General features: G+C 47.6%; 2 protein-coding genes across 5 annotated transcripts; both read right to left on the reverse strand.

Annotated features, from left to right (window-relative positions):
* Positions 1 to 59: 59 nt before the first annotated feature.
* LOC127323702 (uncharacterized) lies at positions 60 to 4484 on the reverse strand. 4 transcript variants are annotated; one of them, XM_051351816.2, is made up of 8 exons: positions 4181 to 4484; positions 3757 to 3882; positions 3575 to 3642; positions 3243 to 3383; positions 2179 to 2220; positions 1243 to 1382; positions 1033 to 1131; positions 60 to 928 (listed from the first exon to the last, which is right to left on the reverse strand). In XM_051351816.2, the coding sequence occupies exons 1-8, from the start codon at positions 4201 to 4203 to the stop codon at positions 800 to 802; spliced, it is 768 nt and encodes a 255-aa protein (XP_051207776.1). In that variant the 5' UTR covers positions 4204 to 4484; the 3' UTR covers positions 60 to 799. The 4 variants fall into 4 exon arrangements, with proteins under 4 accessions (XP_051207776.1, XP_051207775.1, XP_051207778.1 ...); XM_051351815.2 differs by having other exon boundaries at positions 1033 to 1134; positions 4181 to 4481; XM_051351818.2 differs by having other exon boundaries at positions 1033 to 1134; positions 3757 to 3913; positions 4181 to 4479.
* A 5047-nt stretch (positions 4485 to 9531) lies between these two features.
* On the reverse strand, positions 9532 to 13898 carry LOC127323694 (importin subunit beta-1-like). Its single transcript, XM_071818474.1, has 3 exons — positions 13762 to 13898; positions 10325 to 12680; positions 9532 to 10133 (listed from the first exon to the last, which is right to left on the reverse strand). The coding sequence occupies exon 2, from the start codon at positions 12662 to 12664 to the stop codon at positions 10349 to 10351; it is 2316 nt and encodes a 771-aa protein (XP_071674575.1). The 5' UTR covers positions 12665 to 12680; positions 13762 to 13898; the 3' UTR covers positions 9532 to 10133; positions 10325 to 10348.
* Between the last annotated feature and the right edge of the window lie 1376 nt (positions 13899 to 15274).

Below are 15274 nucleotides of genomic sequence, written 5' to 3' on the forward strand. Positions count from 1 at the left end.
TAAAACCAACACCACAAAAACCCGGTGTTTCGCGCGATTCGTATCAGATCAGACAAAGATGAGAAAAAATCAAGATTATACTCACATAGACCTTTCAATTCTTTTCCTCTGTTAAAAGGATCTATGCGGATCTCAGAGTAGGACTCCCCATAACAAATTGCAGTCTCACACAAATCTTCATGGAGTGTCAGTGCTACAGTCCCAAATAGGGATGGCAATGGGTACCCATGACCCGCGTACCCGCCGGGTAAAAACCCAATAGAAATACGGGTATGGGACAAAATATTACCCATGGTTTTGTAAACGGGAAAATATCATACCCATCGGGTAGAGCGGGTACGGGTATGGGTTTTACCCATATAAATTTGACAAGTGGGCATCCGTAATGTTTTGAACTACTTAATTTTCCCCTAACTGCGCCTTCACATTGCTTGGTTGAACCTCACGCTTCCTGATCTGAAAATCGCTGGTAGGTTAGTAAGGATTAGACCACTATTTAGGATCGCTTTACCTCATTTCATATATTTTTGAACAACTTTATACGTTGTAAGTGCGGGTATTTTTACCCGCGGGTACCCATTTACCCTGCCGGGTGACGGGTATGGGAAAAACTTGTACCCGTTCACGGGTATGGGTACGGGTGACGGGTAAGATTGAATGCGACGGGTACGGGTATGGGATGGCTCTATCCGTACCCATACCCTGCGGGTGCCATCCCTAGTCCCAAATCACACACGCCGCTATCTAGCTGTAGAAGTCGCTGGACGTGATCTACCAACAACCAGGGGCCAAAGGGTTTCTACGGGCATGATTTCCACGCAAGATTCATCAAGTCGCCCTCGACGTACGGCCTCAGATCCCACATAAGGCAGTAACCATCAAGCTCCGTGGATGATGATTTGAGGGACAGTGACCCGACAATCTTCTCCTGCAGGTAAAACCGACAGAAAAAAAAAAGATGAAACGGTCTGGCATTTTTCTCGGGAGCAAACAAACACGTATCAGCGGATGGATGGGCTGACAGGAACTCACCTGCATCATGTAATCAAGCTTTAGCATGTTATGGACGAGGATCATCAATGTAACGAGCGATGAATTGCTGTCGAGGTGATCTGAAGGTTGCTCCCCCTTCTCCTGGTACATGGAAGAATGTTACTTGGTGTCGTCGTCAGTGCAAATAGCAGGTTCTGGTCTGTTGAAAACGCTGCAAGAATTAACAGCGGCCAGGGTAGAGGCCCCTACCTCTCTGCAGTGGGATTGGTCGTTCATCTTGTTATCAGCAGTGCTCTCGTCTGGAACGTGCATAGCACGCAAATTGGCTGTTAGTGTTGCGTCATAAGCACCTTCCACTAGGCATTGAAGTTCTTTGAGCAGTGCCTTCACTGCGCAGGAAAGAAAAGGACAGCATAGCGGTTAACTGGAGTTCAGAGACATAAGAATTTACTAGTGCAACCTGGTGATGATTGCTTCAGAAAGCAAACATTATGCATCGGACACTAACAGCAACAAGAAAGAGAAGACCAGGGAATCACAGTGGAATCGTCCGCCATTCTGCTAATCTTTAGCATAATTTGGAACCAAACAGCCAGGTACTGGACAAATAGAGCAGGGACTATCCACTGGCTATTGAGCATTAAAATGATATTTGACAGAGACCTCTTGGGAAATTTAGTTATTGTTACTCTATCATAATAAACATGTCCGCCTTTCATGTTTGACACAGTTGTGTCATTTCTGAGCACTAGGACAAAATGCTGCCTATTCTACCCTAATATGCAGTTTTCTTTCCTTTCCAGCGTGAGGATATGAATCTCTAGATAAAAGCATGGGCGGATCTAGGCTATTGGCAAGGGGGGCAGCTGCCCCCACTTAAATCTTTAATCTCTTTGTAAAGTTTAGCTAAAATAGAGCTTTGCCCCCACTTAAAAAATATTTTTTCTTCAATAAGCATATTCTTGCCCCCACTCAATTCTCATCCTGGCTCCGCCCCTGGATAAAAGAGCTTTTGTGGAACCAGTCTAAGGATTTGGCAATTTCAAGCCACTTGGTGATTTGGCATGCAGTTTGCAGCAAAGTTATGCTTTTAACACTACAAGAACCTCTTGATGATGGAACAAATATTAACAAGCTAGAAAGGATAAATATTAGTAGTTACTGAAAACAGAGGATAGCAAATACCTTTGTGTATACAACCTTTGAGCTCTCCCTCGCATGAATTTACTTCTAATACAAAATGAAAGATTTAGTATCAAGCTGACAAAACTGCATACTGTAGATTAAAAGTGAAGCATGATTATTGTTAGAACTTTATGATGGAAGTCAAGAATTGCAAGAAAATATCGATAAATCATTGCCCAAAAGTTTGATTGTGAAGTGATGAAATGGGCCAGGTCAGCAGGTGTCTATAATCGCCACACGTGTAGTCTTAGTTATATGAAAATGGGAGTGAATTTATGATCTGCTGAGAAGCTTGTGTATCGTAGTTATATGAAAATGGGAGTGAATTTATGATCTGCTCAGAAGCTTGTGTATACTAAACCCTTTACCCTGGAGAACTCAAAATTTAATTCACTCAAACAAACAAGGAATGTTTCTAATAGGAAGCAAGGACATATCTGCAGACAACCTACGAAAATGCAAAGAGCCTCTAGGCCACCGCTCATTCGATACTCTGTACTTTTGTAGTCTGTACTGGCGTGGCGGATGAAAAATAGAGAATTATTGTGAACATCATATCAGAATTGCATGGACATGTTTCTATATTCACGCATTTCTCCTGATTCGTTAAAAGTACCGGGTCACGCGTAAAAATATGTTAATATATTTATGCCAATTTGACAGTGAGACACAAACTGAATGAGCTTAAATTGGGTTTGGTATGTTGATCAGAGGGGCCAGGGAAAGCTACATACTATAGCTTTGCACGGATACCGCGAAAGCAACATTATATATATCAGTAAGCTTGTGGAAGGCTATTTGGCCAAGTTAAAAAAAAAAATACAACATATGATTACCTGCAATAAGATTTTACGTCTATATCCAATTAAAGAGGACTGGAGAAACATATTTATTAAATTAGTTTTCATTACTCCAACATACTCTGTGTGATAATTACTCCTGACGCAACTACGGCAAAAAAAAAGTGGTGTGTTTCAAAAAACACATTTGGCACATTGTTTTTGATAGGCTGAATATAAAGCATATGGGATAATAAACCTTGTTGGCGCTTGATTATAACTCACACTGGCTCAAGTTGGAGATGCTCTGGCAGTGAAGGCTGCAGCCTGATTCGAGATAGGACTTCATCCTGTCGGTGCAGTTAGATCTAACTATCTCACCTATAACATCCGATTCAACCGGAACCCGCGGCCTCCGAAAATACTCTGAAAACAGAACACAAATTACTTCAGAAACTTTGGTCTGTGATGGGTGATAACAAACAAACTATAATTTCGGTGAATATAGAAGGGACGCCCCAACAGAAGAAAAGAATCAGAACTGTAAACCATACAGAACAATGCTAACCTAGTTATCTGACAATAAATGGGAGGGAAATACAGTAATCAAATATAACCTAGCTCTTGCCGGAATCTCGTCAGGAATCGCCTCCCGCCATCCACGAGCTCCTCAAACCGCGCCACCCTGCGGTCACAGAGGAAAATCATCAAGCGCGGAGCGAACTGAACTCCGGGACAGAATTTCCGGCAGGGCAGAAGAAGAGGATCAGAGAAGAGGGGCACACGGTAGAGGGGGTACCCGGCCATGAATTCCCTGAAGATGTGGTCGTGACTGGTTTCCTCTTCTTGTTGCCCGGCGGGCATCACCGGCGTGTCCAGCATGGCTGGCTGGGAATGCTCGCAAGTTTCCGGCGGCGGGCGGCGGCTGTGCGTGTGTGAATACCTCCGAGTTTATACTACCATCCAGCATTAGGAATTACTAGCAGAACATCATACTGTAATTAGCATACGGTGAAAATGCAACTGAAATTGTACCATTTACGTGTTGCAGAACATTAGGAATTACTAGCAGAAAACTGGAATTTTTAAGCATGTGCTATCAATGAACCTGAATCATTTGCTAGCAATCAACCTAACACTGAAATATAAATCAACGCAACATCCGATAGCACTGAAATTTAAATCAACAGAAACCAGAACCTAACACTGAAATTTATATCAACCTGCTGCGGATCGAGGAAGACATGGGGAGGACGAGCTCGATCTCGAGGTCGCTGGTTGGGAAAGGGGGACGAGTTGGCCTGGGACGGAGGGCGTCGGTCAGCAGCGGCGGTCGTCGGCGTCGGTCGCGGGTGGCGTCAGGCGCGGGCGTCGGGGCGGCGGACGAGGTGGCGGGTGGGGCGGAAGCTGTCGGTCGCGGGTAGATGAGGTGGCTGGCGTCGGAGCGGCGAGCTGGGGCGGGTTCGGCGGGCGGCGGCGGCGGCGGGCTGGCTTCTTTTTTCCTTTTCTATTACCGGATTGCTAAGGTACTCCGTAGAACCTAATCAACTCGTATCATGATTCATGCATACGAGAATCATACATTAATGTGTTGTGCAACACGTAAATTACACATGAAATCAGCCGTATCTTTTTCTATTATTAGTAGTAGGACATATATCCGTGCCATGCACTGGTTTCTCAAATATTTTTCTTTGCAGGACATGTCAACATACTACCTACGTGTATACATTTTGATGTTCTATGTGTTCGCGAAACCATTTCACATAAAACCAATATTTTTATATCATGTGAAAAAATTTGCTGCTAAAAATAAGCTCTCCAACGAACATTTTCTGTCTTTTTTAACACATTACACAAAAAGATGCCGGTTTCCGCAAAACTTGGCATTCACAATAGAATGTCAACATGTAGGTGCAGAATCTCTGTTCAGATTCTTTTTGATACTTTAAAATATTTTTCCGATGGCAGAAACATATACACCCAAGATCAAAAGTGCATGTATTCTCTAATTAAACCTGGTGAATAGTTTTAGCAGGATTGGGACGCTGCCAGGGTGTCTACATTGTTATGATGTAACCTTGTAAGAGCATCTTCACCGGCGCCCCCGATAGCGGCCCCTATAGATTTTTGGGGGGTGGAGCGAAAATGGGATCGCGGGTGCGCCCCAAACGGCGCCGGCGATTTTTCGAGCCTAATAGCAGAGCCGGCAACCTCGTGCCGGTCCGCGAATCGAGCGCGCCGGCGCCTCACGAGGCTGAAAATTTTGGGTGTGGGAGCCGCCTGTCAGTGACGCTAGGGCGCCGCGTGGGATATTTTACCGCCACAACGCCTGGCCGGAAACTCCCCCGCCATGGTGCCGCGCGGAAAAGTCTCCCGCAACAACACCGCGCGGGATGTTTCCCGCCTCGCCGACGGTCTATATTATCCCTCCTCCCGCGCCATTGCTACAAAAACCCTAGAAAAAAGCACAATGTGGGATTCGTGGGACGAGGCGGCGCTAGAGGCGGCCGTAGAAGTGTTGGAGGCGGACCCGCAGCTCGCAGAGTACGAGGTGTGGGAGGAGGCGGCGCTAGCGGCGACCGTAGATGCCTACGACGCGGGCGAGCGGCAGCGCCAGGAGGCGGAGCGGAGGAAGCGGAGGGGGCGCGGGGAGGCGCGGCGGGAGGCGGAGCGGCAGTGGCAAGAGGCGGAGCGGTGGCGCCATGAGGAGGAGAACCGGGTGGCGCTCGAGGAGGTGGAGCGGCTGTAGTTCCTGGAGGCGCGGTGGCGACGGGAGGCGGCAAGCCAGCACAGGTGGGAGGCGCGGCGACAGAAGGGGTGGGAGGAGCTTGCGCTGCGGCGGTTGCAGCGGGAGGAGACGCAGTGTCAGGATGAAATCTACGAGGCGCGTCGATTGGCGAAGATGCAGCTTTGGCTACAGAGGCAGGAGTTGGATCACCGTCGGTGACGGGAGGAGCTGGAGCAGCAGCTGCGTCAGGAGGCGGTGGCCGCGAATAGAGCCGCCTACTTGACGTTCGTGGCGGAGAGAGCAGCGGGGGATCAACGACGGAGGAAAAGGGTAGAGAGCATGGAAGAGAGCTCCGGTCGATCGTCCACCTCCACAAAACTGGGTGGCCAGTAGGTAGTAGGCTAGAGATAAGCAATTTTTCAAATGTCATCCGGAATGAGTGAATAATGTTTTACTCGAATTTGACCGAAAATATTATTCATTTCTCGATCCTGAATAACATTAAAATGAAATTATAAACATAATATATAATATGTAGTTTGTGTAAAAAAATATCTATCGGGGCCGCCGTTTTGGGGCGCCGGTGTGGGAACAGCTCCTCCAAAAAGAGGATGCAATGCCAGCCTCCCCCAAACGGAGGTGCGGCGCCCCTGCCGACGCTTATTTGGGGCTGCCGGTGGAGATCCAGTTTGGGAGCTTAGTGTTGCGGAAAGTGTTTTTGTCTCTCCAGATCCAGTGTTCTCGCTATATTAAAATTACTTTTGCAAATTACAAAAAATACGAAAAAAATTCTGAAGATTGTGATATATCTCATAATCAGGGAAAATATCAACCAATTTTTTTTTATTTTTTGCTGGACAAAAAATACAAAATACACACATCAGTGGAGGCATTTTGCAAATAAACAAAAATGCAGAGCCACGCCCGGTTGAGGCCCCAGCCGTCCGGCAGGGACGCGTCATTGTGGAGGATGGCGTCCGCCTACATCCGCCTCAGAGCGAAGTACATCCGGTAGCACTCGCGCTGGCGTCGCTGCTGGACTTTGTGTCTCAAAGTCGTCCTCAAAATGTCTCCCAAAGCTATTTGAGGTGTATTGGACTAAAAACCCGTTCTAGCCGCGTCCTCCAAAGCCGAATTTTGTCCGGCGCGGCTCGATACGGTGCCCGACGGCCCGAGCCCGTCCCCAGCCCATAGGGGACGCACCGGGCACGCCGGACACAACGAAAAGCAAAGCGAGGCGAAGCGGCACGGGCCCGACGAGTCAGCGGTTCGGAAGGCTAAAACCCCGTCGCCTACCTTTGGTCAAGCGACGTTAATGGCGTCCCTGGTTTCCAGGCGACGCAGGGACACGTCTCGTCGTGCATGGCCGCGTGGCCGTCCGCGCCGGCGTTATTGCGTGCAACCACCCGCTGCCGCCGCTGTACATTAAGATGCCCTGCGGTTCGTCCCAATCTCTCACCGCTCCCAAACCTTCTCGCCGCCGCCGCCTCCCCCCTCCCAGATCTTCTCCTCGCCGCTCCAAACAATATCGACCTCGTCCTCCCACAAGATCGCATCGGCGAACGGCTTCGACCGCGGTAGCCTAACCATGGCGGAGGCGTGGGCGATGTACCACGCCCGATATCCAGTCCCGCCGAACATGCGGCTGCGAAGCAGCGGCGGCTGGAAGATGGCCGTGAACGGCATTGGCGTCCCGCCGCCGCCGAAGCCGGGGACGGACCAATGGAGGGACAGCATCAAGGCCCGGCGGGCTCAATTCACCGCCAAGGAACGGGCGGATCCGACATGGGCGGCCAACGACAACGACAAGTGGTGGGCGACGTACTTCAAGGCCAAGTACGACGTCGAGATGTTCAACACCGCCGGCCTCATCGGCGAGCCCAACAGCTGGAACAAGGACGGCCGCGCCCTGTTCTGGGGCGTTCCGGGGCGCACCCTCGACAGCGTCATCCGCGGCATCTGCAACGGCGCTCCAAGGTTGGAGACGCCGCCGTCACCGCCACCGTCTCCTCGAGGAGGACCACCGTAATGGCAGCCAAGGAGGACGACGTACTCGTCCTCCTCGAAATCTTCTTCCTCAGGACCGGCCCGATCGACGCTGTCCTCGTCCTACCGCTCGGCGCCCTAAAGCGTCCCAAAACGCTTGGTGAAGGAAGAGCCGGCGACGCCCGTCAACACGAGGCGTGGCGGCAGCGACAGCCGGCGGCAACAAGAGAGGCGTGGCGGCGCCCTCCTCATCCCGAAGCCGGAGGTGAAGGAGGAGCCGGAGGAAGTGTCGCAGGCGGCGCTGCTGGCGGAGTACGAGCGGCAGCAGCGGCTCATCGCTAGCAGCGACAACCCCGTGGACTGCCCAGGGCTGCGGGCGGCGTGCTTGGCGTCGATGAACGACAAGGACGCCTGGAGGGGCGACCTCGACATGGCGATCGCCATGTCCATCCACGACTCCGGCAAGCCGCTCGTCGACATCACCGACGACGGCGAGGCAGGACCAAGCGGCTTGGTGAAGGACGAGCCCGCCGACGAGCCCATCAACGAGCGCGTCAAGCAGGAGGTCGTCACCGACGACATGTACAACTTCCACCAGTACTACGACGCCTCCGGCCACCGCAAGTACTTCTAGATTAGATTTAGTTTAAATTTAGTCAAATTTCGTTCAAATCTATGTAATATATGCCAAGTTTAGACGAATCTAATCGAATCTCGCTTAAGTTGAAAATTTCCGAAATTTTGTTTGGGGGACGCGACGTCCCCCAAACGCTCAATCCGGCGCGGTTTGGGGGACGCGACTGGAGATGCTCTAAGAACCAATGTTTGAATTTGCTTTAACTGAATTTAGAATATGTCTATGCCTGGCTGAAGTGAAATTTTCCAGGTACATCATTAACTCTTGCTGAATGCCCCTCCTGGTGACCATGATCTCATATTGAGCAGAGCATGGTAGATGCTGCTCGATTTTTTTGCTTGTTTTTCCCGCACCATTCAGAGTCATGCGTGTCTTCTGCATCAGGGCATGTACGCTACGGTTTAGCTTACCTCGATGCACACGGTGCAATACTTGTTCCTCTTGACATTACCAATTAAGATCACAGGACGAGGATGGTAATTACTTGCTCCTATGAAAACTAAGGTCATGAAAGAGTAACTGTTCACGTCCAAGTATTTGGTGGTCAAATAGATTTCCGGATTGCGATGAAAAATGGGCGATGAAAAGGTATAATCATGTCTGTCATGTGGTCTTTCTGTTTGCAGTGCTAAACTAGATTTGCTGGGAATTTATCTAGATTTTTTGGTCATTCGCTTCAGGAAAAAGCACAAATATTAACTTTGATCTATTTTTCTCTCTCCCTTTTCTCTATTTGCATATTTGTACATGTGTATATTCTTTCCATTGTGTAATTAATGAGTATGGCATGATCCTACTGTTTCAGCGTCAAAATAAATAAAATAAGAGGCTGCAGAGAGTCCCACGCAAGAAAATAAGGCAGCAAGATAATTCCTCATATTAATATCCTCTCGCTTCCCCAATCAGTTTCTTTGTCCATGACATGACTCCACTGTCAAACGAAGATCGTCCAAGACATCAACTGCGGTGTCTGTTGCACTTGTATACAGTATACCTGAAAGATGCACATAATGATAAGGTGCAAGAAATGGAACCTAAAATATATTCAGAGAAAGGCGAACACGTGCACCCCGTACGGCACATGTAAAATAGTCAACTGTATATATAACCAGAAAAGGAGCAAGGCAATGAAAATGAAGATGCGACCTGCTCTGGCCCTTGCACACCGCTTCAGTTAACCCGACTAGATCCATCGCTAAGCAACAATAAATAATCCCTCCTATAGCTTAAGATTTCTGGTCGATTCAACTGAAAGTCAGTTCCTGCAAGTCTGTAATTACAACTGAACACTCGCCTGCCTCTTCCTGTCAACAACGTGGAATCAAGCAAAGCATGTTCTACGTTTAATTTCACCTGACCAGATCTCTGGGATCTTCAGAGACAAATGAAATCTCTTCATTTCTGAGATGAAGCAAAGCAAAACTGTGCATTTACCGGTGATTGGTGGAGAATGGAACTGGTAGCACATTACTGTATATCACTAGCAACAAAAAAAAACACATGTGAAACTATTCCATATAGGACAAACTAGCTAGAGGATCAACCAATCTCCGTATATACATGGGATGCCCCTACCAGTATACTATATAACAAGAGGCTTGGCTAGGCTGAATCAATTAATTACCAAAAAGATCTACATCTTGACTCCACAAAAGCCAAAGCCTCGTGCATATTGAGAGCCCCGTGCGAGAGAAAAAGACCACGAGATCATTCGTCATATTAACATTTCGTCAACTCCTAGATCAGTTCATTAGTCCATGACTCCACTGTCGAATGGAAATCACCCAAGACATCAACCGCATTGTTTGTCACATTGCTATCCCTGAAAGATGCACGCAATGATAAGGGCCAGGAACATGAACCTATAATAATATAAGAAGAACAAGGTAATGGAAATGAAAACATGTGGTGCCAGAAACAGAAGCAATGCGACTAACTAAAATCATGGCACTTGACAGTCAACCCTATATATAACCAAAAAAGAAGCTAGGGACTGAAAATGGCAATGAGCACCTGCTCTGGTTCTTGCAGACAACTTCACTGAAATCGATTAGATCCGCCGCTACTTTCAACCCATATTTCGGGTCCTTTATACCCCGTAATTCCCTGTCTAAGCTGGTTACTGTAATCAACCTCATCCTCTTCTAAAACATCGTCATAATATTCCGGGTCAGCAGCATCTTTCAGCCTTCTCATAACAGCCTGCAGGTACTTCTCGAAATTCTTGCCGATAGCAAGAGAAATCTCTCCAAAACATTCCAAAATGGCCGGTTTAAGCATCGGCTTTGAGAGACCTCTGTAAAGAACATCCATTATATAATCACAGTGTGGCAGGATTTCATCTCCCAGGACAAGAAAGATGTCACCAATCACCTGTAAATAAATTGGGAAGAGTAGCTTCACATTAAAATGCTGCAGCAATATCGGCATGTGATCCACAAAATTTGGACCGACAACATGAGCGAGAGCACCAATGGCAAGAGCTGCTTTATCACGTGCAGCAGAACTGTCAAAGGTTAAGACACGGCAAAACAGAAGCAGCACATATGGAGTACGCCACACTGGAAATGTGTTTCCCAGTTTCTGGACTATGACATGCAGTAAATCACACAGCAAAACAAGCAGATCGTATTTGTTCCTCTTGTCACCTGATGAACTTGCTTTGCCATCAAGCACCATGTTCAATCTTCTCATGATACAAGGCATTAAAACTCCAATAGCCACTGAAGCTTTATAATCTTGTATGTTGCTTACTCTCACAACCTCACACAACGCTTCATAAGCAGATGCAGATGTTGGAAGCCTGAAAGGGGTCTCCTTAGCAGGTGCTGAAGTAGAAAAGAGAACATCAAAAACATCACTAAGAAACGATGAAAGCTCAGATGATATTTCCTTCTTTGAATGGCCTAGCTCAGATGAGATTGACTCGTAACCTTTGGCAAGAAAATATATAGCTCTACAGGCTTCCTCAGACACGTCTGGAACATCTTCACTTCTCTTTGCCAACACAGCCACGATGCGAGGAAGGTTTGCATCTGTGAAGATTCTATTTGCACAAGCTGGAGAATGCAGAAGGTCAAACATCCGACGAAGAGTGCACACAGCGGTGCCTCTTACCTCTACATTTCGGTCCTCCATCCTGTCAAGCAACAAACGGACAACGGGAGAAAGTTTCTCAATAGAGGGACCTTGAAGGATACCGGCTATTGCAAATGTAGCTGCCCAGCGACTCTGCCAATCTGATGCTTTGATATTAACCTCGACAAACTGCATTGCAATGGGGACAACTGCATCCCCAATAGTTATAGCGACGAGGTCTAGGCATTTTATAGCACTGATGAAGATTGCCTTTGCATCATCATCTCTCTCTTGCTTTAACAGAGTTTTTAGCAGAACTGGAACAAGTGAAGAGAGGGGCTTCTCAATAAAGCTACAATCTACAGTTGAGATAGCATGAGCATCATGCTTGTTTTGTTTTCGGAGTTCAATCACTTTTTCACAAATAGTGATCCAGAACTCGATACATTGGAGTGCCCCTGATTCCACACCTCCTTTCAAAGCTTCAGTTGTAAGACTGAGTATGGATTCCGTGTAAGGTTCTAACATTCTATAATATTTGGATGCAATTGCACTAAGGCAGCCGAATGCTGCATGTTTGATCACCGCTCCATCGGATTTAGCTGCATCACATATTGCAGTCATTATACAATTTCTGCAATCATCATTTGCGAAGTTAGCAAACATAACAACATTCTGTAGAGCTTTAACCGCTGCAAGACGGACTTGAGAACTTTGCTCTGCCCGGTTCATTGCCCGGATGACGGCATCCAGAACATCATCAATTTTATCCTGCTCCAACCCCAAGAACTCCTCAAACATATACTCAAGCGCCTCTAGAGTTGCTTGCTGTAGTGGAGGAGATGCGCCCTGCTGTGCCATGTTGCCCAGCAATCTTCCAATGAGATCTTGCCAATCCCGGCTGGGTATATCAATATATGCAAGCTTCGCGATAACCTGTGATGAGGCGTGCCAAGCATCAGGCACCAAAGACCCTAGAGTTGTGAGCAATGACTCCTTAATCTGCGATTTGATAAGTGGATCCAGGTTGATCCATTGTCTGATGTGTAGGTTGTTATCTTCAGAATACTTTGCTTCCACTGAATTCTTAAGGATAATGCCAGCAAACCTTCTACATTCGGGCAGGCTTTCATCGCTCGCGAGCTCTGCTGATAAGGATAGGAGGAAGTTGGGAAAATCAAGCTGCTGGAGCTCACTGAGGTCACGTTCTGCTGCGTACCGTATGCTGTCATCCAGGTCCTGAGCATCTCGTAGAATCTTAGTGAAGCTCATCATGGTTGTGTCAACTGTCCTGGCAAACACCAAATAACCATAACCTGTCAGATAGCGGAAAAATAGAAGCAATCGCGTGCAAATTGACTCTAAAAAAGTGGTATACGTGCATGGACAGTCCCGAGGGACCAAATCGACACCGCTTAGTGAGACTTTTTGCACATAAGGGACATGAAAGCCACACCATTCTATAAAATATGTCTGCTCAATTAGGCAACAGAGCACCTAGATCCGTAAGATGTGATCGTTTCGTGATACTGATCTCCAGCGTGCAGTCAGAGCAGAAGTTCGCGTGCAAAGTTGCAACTCTAATCACGTGGATCAGAGTTGTTACCGCCAGCCCGCCACAGAAAACATGTTTTCCCCTCAAACCATGCATCATGCTGTCTACTAGTATATCACTTGATGGAGAGAAAAAAAAGGATCACACGTCACTCGTCGGAAATATTTCATCCATAGTCATTCATATGATGTTCCATATAGAGGTATTTTCCAGGAGAGTGGCAGCTATAATTGGCACTTGTAACTGCAGGCTCGAACCATCGTGGGTGTAACAGTTCATGGAAAATAAGTACAGGAACCACACTACATGCCTCGAAAATACTTCATCTAAACCGCGCAGGCCTACACTCAGTCATGCATATGGCGTTTCATATATAGACATTAACATGTTCTAAAATTCTGGGCACGACACTCCTATTATTAGTTCAAAAGGAGCTGGTATTCCGGGCATGAGACCACTGACTGAGTCAGTAGTACCACCAATGGCACCAACAGAGCAATGCAAAGCATTGCTAAGCTAATTAAGTGACCATGGCCTAGCTATCCCAAATCCATCGAGCGTTGAGTTAACTTGACAAATTTCTCGGCTGAGCATGAATTTAAGTTGGTTTATACCGGTAGTAGGTGTAGGCATGGGAGATGCAGACACCAGTGCGTGCACGCGCTGGTCGGCCTCTGCAAATCGGAAGGGGAATTGCAGCACGGATCGATTTTCCCATGACGCGGAGGACGAGCCGCTAGGCGGCGGCCGGCGACTAGGGTTAGGCTGGACAACGCAAATTAAACCCACGTACGCGGGCAGGAGCGATGGATGTTACCTTCCCGTAGAACGACCCGGGCTCCTTCTCGAGCAGAAAGATGGGGGCTCCGGCGGCGGAAGGAGGCAGCCTCGTTCCCCTCCGGCCTCCGCTGAAGGAGACTCCGGCGGATCGGAGTAGTATTTTTTCAGTGTCCGGGTCGGTTGTGTTGTGTGGAAATCAACCAGAACAGCTGAGGAAATTCACAAAACTAATCTTTTTTAAAATTCACCGAATTATGTATGAATAAAACAATCATTTTAAAACTTCACGAAAATACTGACCGCTCGCAAGTAAAAAAGAGAATTATTTGGTTTCCACGTCACCAATCTGTCATTAAGTGCATATCCTCTGTTTATTTGGTTTCCACGTCACCAATCTGAGGCTCCTAGCAGTCTAGACGTCCATCATTCTGCATCCATTCAGCCCGTGCAACAGCTAGCAGAGATAGAACACAAATTTTCCTTCCTCTATGTTAAAAATAGTGGCGCCAAGTTTGAAAGCTCAAACGAAAAATTGGATCGACCTTAGCCTTTGGCTGCCTATAAGTATGAGGGGTGGGGTGGAGCACCCAAGCCATTCTTGTGTTTGATGGACCAGATGATCGACTCTAAAGAGCATTTCGGCCCACTGAATTTTAAGTGACTTCATGCACGATTTTTTTCATCCGCCCAACTTTTTTTACACGCCATGTAAATATTTTTCACACAAAAAATGTTTTTGAATTTTAATCAATGTCCGATCACCACCATAGACCTCAGGATATGTTGATAAAAAATCCTCTATTAGCTCACGGCAATTACTTCCGGTTAACCCTAGCCAAACATGGTGTAATTTTTCCTAGCTATGTCTGCGAGTCTCCTGGTGGTCTGGCGCGGCGACTGGCGAGCGGAGCTGGCAAGTGGAGGCGAGGTGCGTCGGGCGTCGTCACGCTCTGGCGTGCCCGTGGCGTTCGCCGTGCGCGCTCTGGCGCGTGTGTGCACGTCACGGGCACGTCTGGGCGCGTCGTGTTCTGGCGTGTCCAGTGCACCGTTGGGTCGAGTCTCGTGTCCAGGCTGCTCAGGAGAGTGAGAGGGGTCTGCTAGACATGGTGGTGCAGGGTGGAAGTGAGAGGTGAGGTAGATGGCACGGGGTGGCCATGCCATGCCACGGCATGGTCATGCCCTTGTCATTTGGTGCAAGTGGAGGTGCTGGCAAGGAGGGGTACTGGTGCTGAGAGGTGAAGAGGGTCTCCAGAGCTGCAGAGAGGGCAGGGTTGGACTTGGTCCAACTCAAAATTTCATCATGGGCCTCAAATTCCTCTCTGCCCACAATGTGTTTGATAAAATGCCCAAAAGAAAAATATTTTTGAATTTTGAAAAGATTTTTGGTGGAGTGTAAAGATATAATAAGAGAAGTAGAATGGAGGTGGTGGTGGTCAAAATGAAGTTGAAATGCAAAATCACATATTGCATATGATCTTACATATGTTTCATGGTCCCTACTTTGCTTGCTCACAATTTGAAATAGAGAAAGAATTTGGGGTGATGGTTTC

Source organism: Lolium perenne, chromosome 4, assembly GCF_019359855.2.
Source record: "Lolium perenne isolate Kyuss_39 chromosome 4, Kyuss_2.0, whole genome shotgun sequence".
NCBI classification, from domain to species: Eukaryota; Viridiplantae; Streptophyta; class Magnoliopsida; order Poales; family Poaceae; genus Lolium; species Lolium perenne.